The sequence below is a fragment of the Asterias rubens genome, chromosome 4 (genome assembly GCF_902459465.1).
Source record: "Asterias rubens chromosome 4, eAstRub1.3, whole genome shotgun sequence".
NCBI classification, from domain to species: Eukaryota; Metazoa; Echinodermata; class Asteroidea; order Forcipulatida; family Asteriidae; genus Asterias; species Asterias rubens.
Genome location: NC_047065.1, coordinates 4,817,079 through 4,836,287, shown reverse-complemented (window position 1 = coordinate 4,836,287; position 19,209 = coordinate 4,817,079). Strand labels below are relative to the sequence as shown.

The 19,209-nt window shown below is 38.4% G+C and overlaps 2 protein-coding genes across 2 annotated transcripts; one reads left to right on the top strand and one right to left on the bottom strand.

The window, feature by feature from the left end:
- The first annotated feature begins 1,846 nt into the window (after positions 1–1,846).
- Positions 1,847–10,239, top strand: LOC117289188 (proteasome subunit alpha type-7). The gene is made up of 6 exons (XM_033770186.1): positions 1,847–2,047; positions 3,725–3,851; positions 5,656–5,780; positions 6,716–6,838; positions 7,670–7,852; positions 8,490–10,239. The coding sequence occupies exons 1-6, from the start codon at positions 1,949–1,951 to the stop codon at positions 8,595–8,597; spliced, it is 765 nt and encodes a 254-aa protein (XP_033626077.1). The 5' UTR covers positions 1,847–1,948; the 3' UTR covers positions 8,598–10,239.
- On the bottom strand, positions 9,392–19,186 carry LOC117289187 (dihydroorotate dehydrogenase (quinone), mitochondrial-like). The gene is made up of 10 exons (XM_033770185.1): positions 19,071–19,186; positions 18,468–18,590; positions 17,379–17,591; positions 16,912–17,111; positions 15,903–15,967; positions 15,511–15,701; positions 14,061–14,180; positions 13,030–13,177; positions 11,825–11,984; positions 9,392–11,185 (listed from the first exon to the last, which is right to left on the bottom strand). Exons 2-10 carry the CDS (start codon positions 18,477–18,479, stop codon positions 11,128–11,130), a joined length of 1,167 nt encoding a protein of 388 aa, XP_033626076.1. The 5' UTR covers positions 18,480–18,590; positions 19,071–19,186; the 3' UTR covers positions 9,392–11,127.
- Positions 19,187–19,209: the final 23 nt, after the last annotated feature.

Genomic DNA, 19,209 nt, shown 5'->3' with positions numbered 1-19,209 from the left:
AATTCTCAATAAAAGTATACAAATGCTTTTTTATGGGTATTAATAATTAAATGTTAACTAGCTTAATATTTAGTAAAGTTTTCATTTTATATGTTTTTATCCACTTCTTTTTAGAACGTTAAATTTTTCCGTTAGTGAGATTTTGTTTTGCTCTTGCCGTCAAGATCGTCTTTATATATAGGTAAAACAAAAAATATCATCGATCTCCATTAATTGACAATGTTCATAAAGCATTGACGTCATGAATGACGACGAAACACTGGATGGGCCACCAAAGATCAACTTTCTTTTGACCTCTGAGGGCGCCCTATTCAAACGACGTCATTTGCATAATGTATATTAATTTCATAAAACAATCTGACTCTAACAGCCGCGAGTTGTTAGTGCGAGTAACACTTAAAACTAAGGCTGGTTCCTATTTGTTTTTTCTTTTTCTTTTGATTGGTGCTAATATAAGGCCGTGTCCGAAACGACGACTTCGGCTACAGCTACGTCTAGATCAGCGCGTCTACCAGTGTTGAAGAATAGGCAGACGCGCGCGATCTAGCCGTAGCTGTAGCCGAAGTCGCCGTTTCGGACACGGCCTAAGTCACTGCCACTATCTTGGTCTGGTACCCTGTCTCACATGGGCCAAGTGAACTGTGATTCACAAGGGGGCAATGGTTTCCTTGTGGAGGGGCTATGTTCCCCTTGTATAGCCTGTTTGTCTGGCTTTGTTTACTTAATTAATAAGAGAAGAACAAATCTCGTCTAAGAGTTGAATTGGTGCTATAGTTGAATAAAATTGTAGATTTAGGCTATAATCTGTAAACATGCATGATTGAAAAACTAGACTGAGCTATATAAATGGCCAGGCACTTCGTGAATAACGTCTCAAGCAAAATGGCGACAAGAATACCTTCACAAAACAATGTACAACAGGTTATGATTTCAATTTAAATACATTTAGACTTGAAATTGCTCTTCAAACTAATAACAGCAGCCTGTCGTATAAGTTGTTTATTTAATTATTGTGTCATTTTTATATGCTTTTATTCCGCAAACAAATTAAATAAAAAATGTACAATAACTTGGCACTGTGACGTAACTATGACGTCATGCGCGAAATGTCTGGGTTACAGCAACTGCTCTAGTATAACTACCCTAGTAAAGTCTGAATAATGCTGTGAACATCAACATTTTAGGAGGAGTTTGCAACCCGGATAATGTGCTTTTACAAAGTACAATAATTATAAGCCTGGTACTTTTTACGGTGAATAAATTTGGCGTCAGAATTATTTGCTTTTCTGTGTCTAATGAGTTTTTCATTGTGTCTAGGGAATTCCCTTTTCGAAATCCCGGCTTTTTTGGCTCAGTGTCTGGCTGATTGAAGCTCTCGGTACCAACAATACAGCGACGGAATAAGCCTGCACATAATAGTGTCCCCCTTCAAAAAGTGGTGTCGTCCATTTTCCCCCAGGATTGAAGCCGATGGCGGGATAAAGTGTTTGGCTTTTACACAGTACAATACTTAAGCTTCATAATTATAGGTGGTCAAAAACGGGGGGAGGGGGGGGGACATGATTTGATATTGTGTCCCCCACCATTCAAAAGTTGAGGGGGGGGACTTGTCCCCCTGTTCCTCCCTGGATTAACGCCCGTGGGTATGGCCTGTGTGTTTTTAATTTGGGGACAATAACTCAAAGGGCCTGAGGCATTTCTTATCAGATTGAGCAGAGAACAAAGGTAGAAAGATGTGTGAGACTTGTAAAGTATTTTCTTCGAGCAATTAATTTGAACTGTGTGCTATGGAAGTTTTGTATACAACTAATAACGCTCATCACCCCTTGAGGGCGCTCTTTAAGCCGCCATAATTTTTACTGTTGCATGCATGCATGCAGTGTGCAGTTTAACGCATGCAATCTGCATTGTCATTCGTCTACTGATTGTAATAGAATAATCTCTTAAAATGTCGCGTTACGACAGAGCCATAACAGTTTTCTCACCAGACGGCCATCTCTTTCAAGTAGAATATGCTCAAGAAGCTGTCAAGAAAGGCTCAACTGCCGTAAGTTTTGTTATAAACTTTTATTTTTTGTTTTTGTTTATCATCTCTTCAGTTCTTCGCCCTTGCAATTGCATTGCTAGCTAGTTGCAATGCATTTGCAACTGCAACTTACTTTGTATTGGTTTATATGCAATGTTGCAGCAATGCAGGGTTGGTTGTAATTGAAATTGAGTGTTGATCATTCTCACATAATCACTTTAAAGGCAGTGGACACTATTGGTAATTACTCAAAATAATTATTAGCATATAAAACCTTACATACTTGGTGACGAGTAAAATGGGGAGAGGTTGATGGTATAACACCTTGTGAGAAACGGCTCCCTCTGAAGTGCCATAGTTTTCGAGAAAGAAGTAATTTTCCACAAATTTGATTTCAAGACCTCAAGTTCAGAACTTGAGGTCTCGAAATCAACCATTTAAACGCAGAGAACTTCGTGTGACAAGGGTGTACTTTCTTTCATTATTATCTCGCAAGTTCGATGACCGATTGAGCTCAAATTTTCACAGGTTTGTTATTTTATGCATATGTTGAGATACACCAACTGTGAAGGCTAGTCTTTGACAATTACCAATAATAGTGTCCACTGGCTTTTTAATAATAATTATTTACCATACAAAATGTACGCATAAAACTATTAGTATTACGTGCAGTTTAGCCGATTAGTTAAAATTAATAATTTGCACCTTTTTAACATTTATATCCTTTCAAAACAAAATTGATTTTAATAAATTTTAATTAGGCGTATTTCATTATGTTACTTATATAACCTAAATAATTCTTCTTCTCTTTTAAAGTAAAATTAACTTTCTTATTAATGCTGATGTTTTTGTTTACTTAAATACACCTGGACACTACTATTGGTAATTGTCGAAACTCAAAGACCAGCCTTCTCACTTTGTGCACCTCAACATACAATGCATAAAAGAAAAAACCTGTGAAAGTTTGAGCTCAATCGGTCATCGAATTTGTGAGATAATAAATAAATAATGAATGAAAAAAAAAACACCCTTGTCACACGAAGTTGTTTGCTATGTCAGATGCTTTATTTCACCTGAAACCTCAAATTCTAAATTCAGTTCAAATTCGTTGAAAATTGAGGGGGCCGGATCTCACAATGTTTTATACTATCAACAGCTCCCCATTCCTCGTAACCAAGTAGGTTTTTATGCTAATAATTATTTCGAGTAATTACCGTAGTGGCATGCCATTGGCATTAGTGTCACACGAAGTTGTGTGCGTTTAGATGGTCGATTTTGAGACCTCAAGTTCTAAATCTGAGGTCTCGAAATCAAATTCGTGGAAAATTACTTCTTTCTCGAAAAACTATGGCACTTCAGAGGGAGCCATTTCTCACAAAGTTTTATACCATCAACCGCTCCCCATTACTCGTCACCAAGAAAGGTTTTATGCTAATAATTATTTTGAGTAATTACCAATAGTGTCCACTGCCTTTAAAACATAATTTATTTCCTTTTGTTTGAAAAGCTTGGGAGATTAATTAGGCCTATGTTTTTTATGAAATAAATTAATATCTAATTTCTCAAAATACTGAGAAATTGAATTCTTCTTTTTGTAGTGACACTGCATAAATCTGTCCAAACCAAATGTTGGCTATTTCTCAAAAACTCAAACTTCATTTCAAATGTCCGCTTATTGATCAACTTTTGCATCCATAGGTTGGAGTCCGTGGGAAGAATATAGTCGTTCTTGGCGTTGAAAAGAAATCCGTTGCTAAACTTCAAGAAGAAAGAACTGTCAGAAAGATATGTGTTTTGGATGATCATGTTTGCATGGCATTTGCCGGTAAGTAATGAAATATGAAAAAATAAGCCTAGTTTTAAACAAAAAATAATTTGAGTAAAATGTAGTAAAAGCCATTGACACTTTCGGTAAACAGTATTGTCCAAAGCCCCACACTTTGTGTATCACAACTTATATGTAAAATAAAAAACCTGTGAAAATTTAGGCTCAATCTGTCATCGGAGTGGGGAGAAATTAACCCGAAAACCCACCCTTGTTTACGCACGTTTCACCGTGTCATGACATGTGTTTAAAATAAAGCAGCAATTCTCGATATCAAGAATTGATAATTGTTTTAATGTTTTTTCAAAAAGTAAAGCATTTCAGGGAATAATATTTCAAGGGAAGTCTTTCACCATTACCTTCTGTAAACCCTGTAAGTTATTTGTAAATCTGTGAACTTTTAATTTTGTCTCTGTTCCGAAAGTGTCCAACGGCTTTAAGGCCGAGTAAGGAAAGAAACATGTTTAGCGTCAGGGTTTCTCAAAAAAGAGAAGGAGGAGGGGCTTTTTATTATTATTTTTTTTATTTCAAGATGGCCGCCATTCTTTTTAAAATGTCAAATATCCATTGTTTTTTCTACTGCTCAACACATTACATAAATGAAACATTTTGGTCAAGACATTCAGACAAGACATTCAGATTGTTTTAGCTGAGATCGTTTAAAATAACAAAGTGACTATGAGCTGACCCTCATTCAGCTCAGAGAAGACGGGCTCTTTTGTTATTGACTAACGCTAGCCTGGCGGTCGGGGAACCATACCCATGAAAAAACAGCACGCTGCTACATCAATGAGTGATGTCATCGTCAGCCAATCACCGTGCAGGAAAACCACCCTGTTTAATGGTTGATTTTTCGTAAGGAGGGTTTTGGACTACCGGTGGAAAAATTGCTGTATCCTGACTGGACTAGATATGATCCGGTCTTGCTTTTAACGTTTCCAGGAAGAATATTAAATAATCTATCCGTGTATACTATTTTTGGACTGTTGCTGACATTCATAACGGGACAATCTGTCGTGTTTTTGTGACTTGTTTTCTTTCTTTTTGAAGCCATTTTTTTACGTACAAATTTCTCTTTTTAAAATTTGAGTTGTACCGATTTTGTTCATACAAAACGAAAGATGCTCTTCATTTCAATGTACTTCTACATACTTTCTGTCAATACTTTTCAGATAAGGCAGAAAAAGACTGAATTTCAGAAGCCCTTTGGACTAATTATATATTCACAAAGAGGTCACGCACGAAATAGGATGAATAATTTGCAGATAAAAGAAAAGGAAATTTGGTAACCTGCGGGTAAACTGGTGACCTCTCATTCACAAAACAGTACTATTGATGGGTTGTGGTTTGTGTAATATGATCCCAATGTTGTGTGCATTTCGCGGCACACACACTGGGGAGGTAAATGATACATTGTATTACTTCTGTAGTGTCTGTGGGAGACTGCTGGGCGCTAAAGTCTTTGATGTTGTTTTTTCAAAGTTCGGGATCAATTGGGGAATCTTGCAGTTTGTTCTGGGACTTTATATTTTTGGAAACAGCCCTTTGTGTTTGCAAGACGGCTAAATTAGGGAAGACATCGTGATGCTTCATCAAAACCATGATTTGCCGATAATTCGATTAACAAAAAATCAAGACGATACGGTAATCGTTTACGAAATGCTATCGCGATTTTTGATAATGTCAAGATATTGCCCAACCAAGCTTAACACCAAGTAAGAAGACTGGTCTTTGACAGGTGGCCACTGCCTTTAAAGATTCAGTCAATTGTGGATATATGTTTTTGTTGTGTTTTGTTGCCCAGGTTTGACAGCAGATGCACGCATCATTATTAATAGAGCTCGTATCGAGTGTCAGAGTCATCGCCTAACAGTAGAAGACCCGGTCACTGTTGAATATATCACACGCTTCATCGCTCAACTTAAACAGGTTAGTCAGGCAGTTTGTACGGCTCATGGACAGAAAGTTACTTTCTTACTCTTGACAGAGGCAGTGAAATTATTTGAGAAATTAGTTTTAACTTGAGAGTAAGGCAAGGGGCTGCAAGTTGTGTATGATCTGCACATTAACAGACGGCAATACTTCTATATTTGCTTCTTTTTACAATATGCTACAAACTAAGCACATCAATACAGGGTTTTCAAGAGTAATTTCTCCATACACAGCTTTGACAAAAGTAGTGACAATTGTACATTACAAGAACAACTTTTATCATATCTGACCCCAAACGCATTTTTTTTTTTTAAATAACATTGTTTGTTACAAAGTGACTATCTACTGTTCAGTAATTGTTTACAAATGGATGGTAATAATTAGTAACAAAAAATAGTTTTCTTGTAAGAGCAGACGACAACATTGACCAGTACAGATTATTAGTCTAATCAATTAAAGGAACGTTACAGAATTGTTTTTGCGAGCATAAAAGTTGCTGGCAGTGTAAGCACTTTATGTAATCCACCATATACATAAACTGACAAACCTGTAGAAGTTTGAGATCGATCAGCCATCTGGGTAACGAGAGGATAGTGAAAAACCGATTACAACTTTTGCATTGCATCGATGCCAAAACAAAAATGAATAAAACGCTCACTGAGCGATGAACTCCACACGCGAAATTCGATTATTTATTTCTCATCAAACATGAAATTTCAGACAGAAATATTTCAAGGGATGTTTTCTACTATCATCATCGTTAGACCGTGTAAGTTTTATGTAAATCTGTGATCTTCAGGATTTTGTGTTTCTTACCTATTCTGTAACAATCCTTTAAACCATAACTTCCTTAGTAATGTTTAGCACGTCCATTACAGGCAGCTTAGCAGCCCCAAAAAAGCAACAGTTTATTAATTTGTTCCCATGTACAGCGTTACACACAGAGCAACGGTCGACGCCCATTTGGTCTGTCAGCGTTGATTGTTGGTTTTGATCTTGACAAGACCCCAAGGCTCTACCAGACTGATCCTGCTGGAACTTACCACTCATGGAAGGTAGGTAGCCAAGTTGTCCGATCATTCCAGTTGTTACCATTGAATCAGTGGTTTGACTACGGCTATTATTTGTCTCACTGGTAGTATGTGTAGCTGTGCTTCTCTTCAACCATTGTTAACAAATCAGGTCATGTATTTTGTCACATCTGGTTGAACGTCACTGGTGTATCGCCCTCATGTGTTTGTATGCAGTCAGTTGGTGTGTTTCACCCATAGAAATAGAACCCGGAGAACGCTGAGCTTGGCCACCCTCTGTGTCGTCTGTGGATGCAGCATAATCGATACCGCGCAATACGCGTGTATGGCAAAATGAGCATCACGTGACATGCGTGTATGGCAAAATGGCAAGATGTCAGCGCACATAGACTGTTTCTAGTGTGTAGTTCATAGGTCAATCGCGTGTAAAAAAAAAATGGCGTATGAGCGTCCATAAAAATGGTCTCACAATGAAACCGCACGCACATGAGACACTCAGCGTTCTCCGGGTTCTATATCTATGGTTTCAGTTAGTTAACCAAGGTCAAATAATCCAAGTAATCCAAGTGCAGACAACCGGTAAGATTTACCCATTGCACAGTTTGCCCTTAAACTTATTCATGACTGGCCAGCAGGACCAGTTAATTGTCAGTCATTTCACTAGTTCTGGTCGCCAGTTAAGGGAGAAACCGGTATGGTCTCAGTTAATTATTAATCCTGTACGGATTACTTTATAGAGTGATGCAATATTATACTTTCTAACTCAAACCTTTTTAAGTTGGGTAATGTGTCTGCAAACAATTTTACAGGGTTGTTTGAGATAAAGTTTTCAACCCTCCTCTTTCCTTCTTGTAGGCAAATGCCATCGGCAGGAGTGCAAAAACCGTGCGAGAATTCCTAGAGAAACACTGGACGGACGAGCTCGTCGAATCGGAGCATGACACCGTCAAGTTGGCGGTGAGGGCGCTGTTGGAAGTGGTACAGTCTGGCGCAAAGAACATTGAGCTGGCTGTCATGAGGAAAGGGGAACCATTGAAGGTGAGGTACCAGTTGGTGTGGTTTTGAGTGGCTCGATTTAAAAGCCTGAAGTGGTGACACGGGGGAGTTTCAAACTTTAAAACGGATAAATGAAATAGAAGTTTTTGTACCTGTAATGGCTAACTTTTTTTCAGTTTTGTCTGCTTTTTTTAATAAGTTTTCCTTGCATCTTTATATTGATGTACAAAAAGACTGCCATTCAGCACTTGGCTGTCTCATATAATATTTGTAACGAATAATCCACAAATGAATGAATGAATGAATAATGCGCCTTGGATTATTGAACTGATGGTGCATTGAAAATGCTTTTTATAATTGTATGTCCATATAAACCGCCACTTTAAAGGACCCAACCGCACACATTGTCCTTCTGTGACCCATAAAGGGCCCAAAATTGCTTGCTACTGATGAATATTGACTCGGATAAGATATTGCATTTGTATTGTATTTTGCCATCACATATTCTGGATTTCTTCTTTCGTTTAGGCTTACGTTTCAATTTCGGTCATTGTACATGTCCATGTAATGGTTTGTCTTTAGCTCCATGAGCACTTTGATGTATTTTGTGATTTTATTAGGTTTCATTGTTATTATTATTATTTTTATTAAGTCAGGTTTTGATTTAATTTCACCCTAGATCTATGAAACGGAAGAAGTTGAGAAGTACGTAGCGGAGATTGAGAAAGAGAAGGAAGAGGAAGCAGAGAAAAAGAAGCAAAAGAAGGCCACCAGTCAGTCGTCATAATGACCCCTCAAGTCAATAGTGAATGCTCAGTCATTATAGCTACCTTAAGTCACTTGTCATAATAATGACTGGGCAGTCAATATGACTCTCAGTCAGTTGTAATTATGGTCTCTGTTCTGTCATTATAATGGCCCATCAGTCAATAGTGACTGCTCAGTCATTATAACTGCCTCTAGTCACTGGTCATAATAACGACTTGGCAATCAATATGACCACCAGTCAGTCAGTTGTCATTATGGTCTTTAGTCATGATTCCAGGTCGGTCATTATAATGACCCCCCTTAAACAGTTTTCATAATGACTGCCCTGTCAGTCATGAACATAATGTCTCAAGTCAGTTAAAATGCCAGGTTGGTCATTGTGATGACCTCTGGTCAGATCATTGTGATGACCTCTGGTCAGATATCATAATGGCCGACTGTAGGTTTCAAAATATTGACTGCTTATTTCTGACATTGTCAAGTAATTATATTGACCACAAACACCATGATAATCACTTGTCATTCATTTTAAGGACCACTGGTATTCATCTAATGACCAACAGTCAGGTATCAAAATAATGACTGGTTGCTATTACACCATTTTGTATCATGACCAGTAAAGATATGACCGTTGGTCAGTTGTTATTGTGACCACTAGTCAGTTGACAATATTAAGTATTGGTCAGTCATATTGACATTGGTATTCATCGTAGTGACCATTGGTGCCAGTCTTTTTTGCTTTTTGTTTTCCTTCCTGCAAGATAACCAAACCGAAGCATTTATATAATGTGCAACAAAGCACAAGTAATGTTTGTTTGTTTTTTTCGGTTTGTTTAGATGATCTCCCTGTGAAGGGGACACAGCAAATTCCCAATAGGGGATATGATATGAACACCAAGCTAGCAACAGCCAATCTCTCTCATATTAAACAGACATTGGTTTAATGTCTTTGATTACGAATGACAAACTAAGTTGTATGTGGTAGTTTATGCATACATTTTCAAGGAATTGTTCTAAGAGCTGGGCCTATGCAGTTTACGTGCTTAATAACAATTGCAGGCATGATGTTCTTCAGAGTTATCGGAATTAAAATCTGATTTTCAATTATTTTTTTTTGCCCTCAGAATGTTTAGCTTGTGTTTATGCATTGCCATTGTCTCTTGGTTTTTCATTACAAAAGTAACCGCCAAAACAAACTTAAAGCTCAATTTACTTGACATCATTTACACAATAGTTATTGCAGCATTTTGCCGGTCAAATATTTGTCCTGGTACTATGCGTGCATAATGTAGATCTGCCCTTGTGTAGGTCGGCCCTTGCAATATGGAAAATATTAGTTTTTGCTCAAAGTTCAAACTTTACGCCTGGTAATGGTATGTACAGCTTTTTCATTCTGACTTCAAAGTGCTGAAAGTGATTTCCAAACACATTGTGTTCTTGCAGAGAACTACATGTACACATACATGACATATTAACAAGACTAACAAACTTCAAACTTATGTCAATGATTTTGCAAGTTTATTAACCAACTTTATTCTTTGATCGACCCAAATTTAATTAATGTACAAATAGCGTAGCTTTTTTGTATCACATTGTTTTTTTTCCCTAAATACAGGTAGTGTGAAAATAAAGTTATTCAAAACTGTTTCTTTGAAACATAATTGTGGTTGTATTTTGTGAAATAATTACTTGACAGTGATATATCAAAAAGATTGCATACAGAATCAGAATTTATAATTGCCAGTTACACTGGCTCTAAAAACAAAATGATTTGAGTATGAAATACTACAGTAATCAAATCCACATTTACACCAAAGTTAACCTTCACCTTTCAAAAACTACTGTAAATTTCACTCTCTCCCCCTACACAATATGGCATGATTTCATTTCTTTTTGTACCCAATAGTTGAAACCTCTCGTTCGTTTTATATGAGATAGTGCGACTGTAAACCCTTCCTATGAAAAATGCAAATTGCACAAAGGCACTTCCATTACAGGTGGGCAAAATGAGGGACCATCTCGCCTTGGGCTGATGGTGGCGTGCCGCATTGCGTTTGTGCGTTTGTCCAGTGCACAACTCTATGCTGTTTGCCAACCAAAAGAGTCTGTCCCATGCATAGCATAGTCATGGAAGGGTCTAATCCAGGTCCCCCGAATCCTAACGAAACAGGGCTGTTACTACTCCATCAACAGCCAATACCCCATCAAACATTGAAAGACAGATTACAAAACTGGTATCGTGCTAATTTCTGCTTTGTACAACATTGTAAGGCCGTGTCCGAATTGTCAGTGTTGAAGAATAGCAGACGCGCGCGCCCTAGCCGTAGCTGTAGCCGAAGTCGCCAATTCGGACACGGCCTTAACATAATTTTCTGCTGAAGCAGCTCCTGGTCTAGAATATGAATTAAAACGATTACTGTCATCAGGGTTATAAGAAATAAAAAAAATATCCTGAAGATTGAGACAGCTTTATGAAGGTTTGCAATGACCTTTGACCCCTCTCCTTGACCAGCTGGTTCATATTCTAACTTAGCTCGTTTATTTTCTCGTCAACTCGATTTATTGTCCGCACCGACGGCTTCCTCAACACTCTTGTAACCACTTTCCCTGTTGGAAATAAAATAAAAAAATAAAAAAATCAACTTTTGCTTTTAAATACAGTCCGTCCTCCATAATGTCAGAGTGTGATTCCAAAACGTCTCTCAAAACATTGGCTTTTATTTCGGAGTTTACTGTACAGCGCCGTTAAAGAGGTTGGGAACATGTCCCCTCACCCTTTAGGGAATTTTTTCTAGTTTTTTTTTTCATGCAATAATCAGTGAGCTGATTAAATCTTCCCAATTTGTAGATCTGTGTAGTGGCAGGCCAAGCTTAACCAGGCCATGTCACATCTGGCAATTAACACGCAACCCGTTTCAGGCAATCTTCCAGGAGAACAAACATCCATATGCTAATTTCAATACTATTTTCTTGGGACAGTAGGGTAGTGTTAGAAATATCTGTGGTACAAACCAAAGTGTTCAGTTTGGCATGCAGTGCAGGTGATTGCCTCTTGTGTGAAATGACCTTTGTAACACATTTTGTGTGACCTTTTGTGAATTAAATAAATAAACTGAAATGAAGGTTCAGGTTGTGATCAAACTTACGTTTGGGTTGTAAGCTTTGAACTTGTGTACATGTATGTCTTGACAGCAGTCACTGTTCCTAGAATTTGTAATTGGCCAATAACCTTTATTAACGGCTTACCTTAACAGTACATCAAGCTCCCTTTTGATCCTCTTTACCAAGGGTGGCCCGTCGTACGCCAGTGCAGTATAAAGCTGTACTAGACAGGCACCTGCCTTGATCTTCTCAAATGCATCCTGGCCAGAGCTGATCCCACCCACTCCAATGATTGGTAGCTTCCCTAAAAAAGAAGCCAATGGAAAACTGTCACATTCTCTTTCACAAAATTTTTCATTAAAGCCCCCTCTGTTCACATGACTCAGTCGGCCCCTCGGCCATTTGCAACAGCCAAGACTGGTCCAAAGGTATTGATTTTTACAGAACCAGTGATTTCACTGGGTACAATTATTTCACTGGATAAACACGCTGAAGCTTTCCATAAAAGCGTTTTGATAGGTCCAAAGTGATGTTTGGCAGCTGCACTTTTGATCGTCTGCGCAAGCAGCGTGCATTTGTTTATGTATCTCATCACAATTACAAAGGTTTCGACAGCGTCATCTCTATGTGAAATGAATGTAGGTGAAAGGTGATTATGGATGGTGATTGATGTAGGCTCAACGGCAGATCTCTGGCATAGCGCATGAGCCTAGAGGTGCGACATCAGTTGTTCAGACCACAGTCGATATGCACCATTCATAAATACCCAAGACAGTTTATCCATTCTGATTGGTCGAGAGGGCATCACGAGGGGTTGTTTGAACGGATGATATAACACCAGTAAAAAGTGTTGAAACATGGGCCTGACACACGAGCTTGCACCTGTGCGTATAAGACAGATTCTTCATTCCTATTGGTCGAGAGCATCGGCCGCGCACAGCATTCCCTTATAAGGAGTTGTTTACCCGAGGGCGGCGGAGGGCTTTACCATTTCATAGCTGGAGGGGTGTTGGGTTGAAAGAAATCATTGAACAATTATAATTTTTGCATTTATTTTACTTTTTGACCAAAAGTGTTGATGTTTATTGTTGATGTTTTTTGACCGAAAAGGTATTTATGAATGGGAATCAAAGTGTGATGAATCGGTTTTCAACTAGTGGTTTAAACCCGCCGGGGCCTGGTTCTTGATAATTTACCTCGACTTTGTCTTGGTAAAATTATCAAGAACCAGGCCTCGTTGGGATTACACCACTAATTGAAAACCTCGTCACCACACATTGATTCCCTTATTCAAAACCTATAAACTATAAGAGGATGCAAGGCCAAAAATGAAGTTGATTTAGACTCACCCTGTGTCAGAGTATACATATCTCTGATTGTATCCGTAGACATCTGTTTGAGTGGAGGTCCACTAAGACCACCTCCTTCTACTTTGTTGCAACTTTGTAGACTCTCAGGTCTGGTTATTGTAGTGTTGGTCACAATCAAACCATCCACCTAAAAGTTCAGGATTGGTAAATGATTCTCTTAAGTCTTCACCTTCTCTATCTGTGTTTGTTAGAAACCTAAGAGCTCAGTTCCTTGACTCTTAGTCATAGTCTAATGAGGGGGTAACATGTAAGTTGGGTTGGCCTTGTCTCATTTGTCTTGTCCTTTGTCCTTTGTCCTGTCATGGTTCAGTGGGCTTATGTTTGTTTGTCCATAGGTTATGGTACAAAAGCGTTCTGCTTCACCTTACTCCTAAATGCTGTCATTCTGCTGATTATTATTGATTCATTGTGCACCAAATATATTTATTATCTCATGCTACTGTGTTACTTGGGTAATTTCAACGTTATGTGCTTTTTGTAATGAATTACAGCATTGAGATAAATGTTACTGAATTATATACCAAAAAAAGTTATTAGTTTCTTGAACACTCACTGAGTTCATACAAGTACCAACACACAGTTTTAACCTTAACTTTCTCAGTGACTAGGCAGCAGGTTATATTAGCTTGCCATTTCACTTATCCTGAAACAGGCTGATCTCTTCATTGACCTCTGAAGTTTTTGGACAACTTGTGCAATGTCTTCTGTGCCTTGCCAGGCTTATACAAGTACCATCGCATGGTTTGCCCAAAATTTGTTCAGTGACTAGCCAATGGGACCAATTTGCTTGTCATTTCACAAGCCCGCCAATTTGTTTCACCGGTCTGTATTTCATGTTAAATAGGAATGTTTTATGACACTGAACTAGCTAGACGTTTCAATCTTTCTAAAGGGCTAAATGATATATAAGTGTAACAGAAGCAGGTGGAAGTGTATGAATGAAGAGAGAGAGAGCGAGAGAGAGGGGGAGACAGGGCACTGAAAAAGCTTATTTGACTTTTTAGACGGACCTGTTTTTGGAGGACAACTTGTGCAATGTCTTCTTTGTCTTGCTGCGTCTGGTCTGGGGCAATCTTGATCAGCACTGGAGGTTTTGGAGAACATGGCAAGGAGTTCCGAGCCTCAAGAACCTGTTATAAAACATACATAGAATCCTTATGGTTTATGTTATTCAAAACAAATGTATTGGGCTTAAAGACATAATGGTTTATAGCGATTAAAGTATGATGGCAAGCCTGGGGTGAGTTTTGGTGGTCGTAACCAATGACTGTTTCGGTTGAATTGAACATTGGTTAATCACTGGCCAATGACCAACAAACAGTTAAAAACAGTTATTAGTCAAGCCACAACACATCCCAGGGGTCGATTTCACAAAGAGTTAGGACTAGTCCTAACTGAAGACTAATCCTAGGAGATATGCAAAACGCATGGCTAGTCCTAAGTTAGGACGAGTAATTCGTCCTAACTCGAGATAAGACTAGTCTTAACTCTTTGTGAAATCCACCTCTGGTCTCATGTTAAGAGGGCGGATTGGGGTGCATTTCCAAATCCATCAAAATAACTCTACTCTATGGTAGCTTAAAGGGAAGGTACACTTTTGGTAATTGTCAAAGACCAGTGTTCTCACTTAATGTATCTCAACATATGCATAAAATAACAAACCTGTGAAAATTTGAAATCAATTGGTCAACGGAGTTGGGAGAAAATGATGAAAGAAAAAAACTACCTTGTCGGACGAATTTGTGTGCTTTCAGATAGGAATAAAAGACTTCAAGCTAGAAGTATTTTATTATTTTATTATTTTAGTGAGAAATCACCTCTTTCTAAAAAAAACTATGTTACTTCAGAGGGAGTCGTTTCCCACAATGTTTTATATTAACAACAGCTCTACAATGCTCGTTACCAAGTCAGTTTTTAAGTTAACATTTGTTTAGAGTAATTACCAAAACAAGTACCTTCCCTTTAACATCATAATGTTGATCTCTGATATGATTGGCAAGCCTGCCCTTTCTCTAACATTGGGTGGCTTGTGGGTAGAGTACCAAATCCATCAAAATACTCCACTCCACTGTAAACCAACACCCTAATATTTGGAATAACATAAAAGATTTACAAAATGTTTACTGATCCAGAATCAAAATGAGAACAGTTTTATCATCAGTTTCATTTGAACAAACACCTGGAGAAGATTTATCTAGAGCTTCTGTTTTATGGGAGATAATCAACAGATATTTAAAAGATATTTGTGAGACTCAAAACCAACATTTGAACATTAGACACAGATGTTGAATTGAAAACAAAAAACAAGACCATCGGACATCTTGAGTTTACTGGTCCCACACTAAAATCACTGGCCTCGGGCAAATGGTCCAGTGTAAAATTCAATCCCTGGACTATGTGTCAACGCAGTGATATGACAGTTCAGCATGATGGAAAAAAAAAAAAAAAAAACACTCTCACCTTATCAATTAGTCCTTCCAGTTGTTGTCTACCCTGCATTTTTCTGAGTCCAGGGGTGTTGGGGCTTGACACGTTGATAACTAGATAGTCCCCGAGACAACCTAGGCACTTCACTCCCTTCACATAGTCATTCACAGTGTCTGGCGACGTTTTGTTCTTACCAAAATTAATTCCAACGATGCCCTTCTTTTCTGCGGAGTGAAAAGGGATCATTAAAGTATTATTGATAGTTCGTTTTGTCTAAAATTTGACAGAGTTGGAGGTCTCGACCGATGTCTCAATACCACGTTTCAGGTCTCCATACTTTATAAGCTTAATACTATTGGTGAAAGATTTAATCAAATGTGTGGTTGAGTAATTATTACTTTGAGAAAAATGGGAGAATGCTTTACCTCTTTTTTTCCTTTCCTCCAGCCGTTTGAGTACATTTTTATGCCCTTCACTGTTGAACCCATATCTATCATCAAAACAAAAACAATGAGCCACAGTTTAAATAGAGCAAATTGAAGAAAATGTAAAATTTATTTAACAAGGAAGTAAATGAGTTATTGGAGCTGAAATATTTCCAGTAACACAGACGAAAATCAGTCTGAACTGTGAAAATTTGATTTTTTGGGGGGTCAACGTTGAAGTCACACAACTCAGCTCCCTGTGCTCCAAACCATCCAAGTACTCTAATAAAGAAAACTCAACAACTAAATGTTTGAACTTTGATAGTCTCAAGCTCTAAGCATAGTTGACATTTGGATGTATTTATACTCAATGTTGAAGGACTCAACTCTAGGACTCGAGAAATAGTTTTGGGGACAGGTGACTCAAACTTAACTCAATTCATAAATTTTGTGAAGAGTTTGTAGGGGTGAGAGTCATTGCTGACAAAAAAGTCTGCAACTAGGATGTAAATTTGAGGAGCTACCGGTATGTTGAAATGATTTGATTGTTACCTTGTGGTAACCCCTAGGGTGGATTTCACAAAGAGTCGGGACTAGTTCTAGGATATCAAAAACGTACAGCTAGTCCTAAGTTAGGAAGAGTAACTCGTCCTAACTCAAGATAAGACCAGTCTTAATTCTTTGTGAATCGACCCCTGGAGCTTTTAATTTTAAGGTCTCTTTGGGAATAATAACCTCAGTGCTAAAGAAGTAGTTTAAAGAGCAGAATTTCTTTATGTGCACAGAAAAATAACGGCTGTTTTTCTTCACCAGGCTGACTTGAAAAGTCTGAATTCAGATAAAAGTCTGAAATTTCTCATCCCTGGATTTGGTTAGGGTGGTTGGTGTAAAGTCAGTGTAAAGTCAGTGTAAAGTCAGTGTAATCATTGTTGTTCACCCTCAAGTAATAGTAACATCTATCAAATTAATATCAGAGGTAACCAAAGCCAGTAGGTCCATCCATACTGACCTGTTAATAATGGCTTTGTCTTCCAGCAGTCTGAATACTCTGGGTTTGGGGTTGCCCTCCTGTGGTTCTGGCGTCACGCTCCCAACTTCCACGAAACCAAAGCCCATCTTCAGCATGCCGTCCATAGCTTCAGCGTGCTTGTCGAAGCCAGCAGCAAGACCGACTGGGTTGCTGAAGTGTCGTCCCCACACTGAAACTCCCTGAAAGTTTCATAGAAGAGATGGGACAGTTTGTTTATTTCTGCAGTTTTAACTCCAGAGAGAATTTCTTCAGAAAAGAGAACAATGGAACAACAGTAGGACCCCACATACCAGATCTGTAGAGGTGTTTTAACGCTACTTACAAACACACGCTGTGCGATGCTTTTTTGTCAACTCAGAGAAAATAATCCAACGCGCGCATGCCGGGCCACATATAGGCCAGTGCGCTCTCTAGTTCTTATTCATTACTCTAAGCCTGCTTCTTACCAATGATGGCGGGTCCACATAGCTATTTCTCGGTACGAGTCCCCAAGAAGCCGTTTTTACAGCAAACCTGTGAGCCGTCTCTGCATTGAGTAATAACTGCGTTACCGGCATGGCGACATTGCGGTAGAATTTCTCGCTACCAAACCCAAGAGAAAAACCCACAAACAACACTGTTCCACCACTCAGTACCTTGACTGTAGACTTAAGGCGTGCCTGGAAAACAAAGAGACAACAATTTAATTTCTTTATCAGTAAAGCAGTATTTAGTAGCATCAAATAGGGGCCGATTTCACAAAGAGTTAGGACTTAACTAGTCATTGGACATTAGAATACATGTATTAAAAACTTAAGGCTAGTCCCAAATTAGGACGAGTACTCATCCTAACTTGGGATAAGACTAGGCTTTTAGCTGGATCTGCATTTTAATCAGTATTTGACTGACGTTTCGACCCAGGGCACTGGGCCCTGGCAGATTCTTTCTCAAAAGGCTTATTCAAATTGACATTACAATGTCAATAGCCTAAAAAGATTGTCAAAGACTCTGCTACCGAAACGTCAGGCCATTAATTAATTATTATAATAATAATTTGTTTATCAACTATATAAGCAGTTGAGTGAGTTTCATGGTTTGCACAACCACAAGCTATCTGCATCTGCATGTTCTGTTTTCTCAACCAGATTAATTGCTTTAATTTTAATGGATAACTTTTCGTATCGACATCGTGCCACCTCTTTTTCACCAATCTCATTGATATGATTGAAGTAAATTATTTCATATCGAATGAAAAAGTGGTGGCGTGATACAGAAACTTTTCCAAATTGCACCCCGGGCCCGTACACATGTATTCAATCATTCACGAATAACTATCTCATGTGGTCTGTCGGGTCATAAATTTTAAGTTTTAATTGTAATTCTTTGCTGAGTGACAAATCCCAAATCCCAGATCCATGCATTCCTTGCTCTATCCTATTCCTATGTTTATGTATGATGATGCATTCAGCATTGTATTTGTAATTATGTATATTGTATCCAACATTCAAAAAGGTAAGCACTCCACTTAGTAAATACAAAAGTGAGACATTACTTACAGACCAAGGCATACCGACTGCTGTTGAGGCATAAACGCGTCCAGACGTATAATGTCAAAAGAAGAAAGAAGGTATTTTTATGTTCGTTCAATTCAACTACATCACAGCTGACTACACACTAGACTACCCAAACCGGTCCTACTACTTGCCGTCAACTCGCCGACTTGCCGTCAACTCGTCGTCAACTCATTTTCGTGCTGTCAACTCATTAAATTTACATGAAAAATTTATGAATGGGACACGGAAGTGTTAAGTCTGGGCTAAACTACATATTTCTCATGGTTTTCGGTAAAAATTCATTCACAAAAACGACTTTGTGTTGATAAAAAAAAAGTACCAATCATTGACATCTTGGGCCAAGACTAATCAATGTGAAAAAGCAAGATGGCGGCCGACGGTTTTGCTGTTTCTAGATAATTTTTTCACGAGAAAAAAACTCAATTTTTATTCCGAAATATGACCTAAAACTTTAGCGAATTCTCTTTGAGCTGATACTTTACAGTTCTATGTTTCTTTTGTGGATTTTAAATGTATATTGGAGGAGTTGACGGCGAGTTGACGGCGCAAGTGAGTTGACGGCGAGTTGACGGCAAGTAGTAGGACCCACACAAACACATACCCTCTGTTTTGTTTATTTCATCGCGCGTGTTGGGCCGGCTTGGTTGACACGTCCCCAATGCAACATTATAGTAGGATTTTACCATCCATTACAATATAACGTTCGATAACATTGAAAACGAGG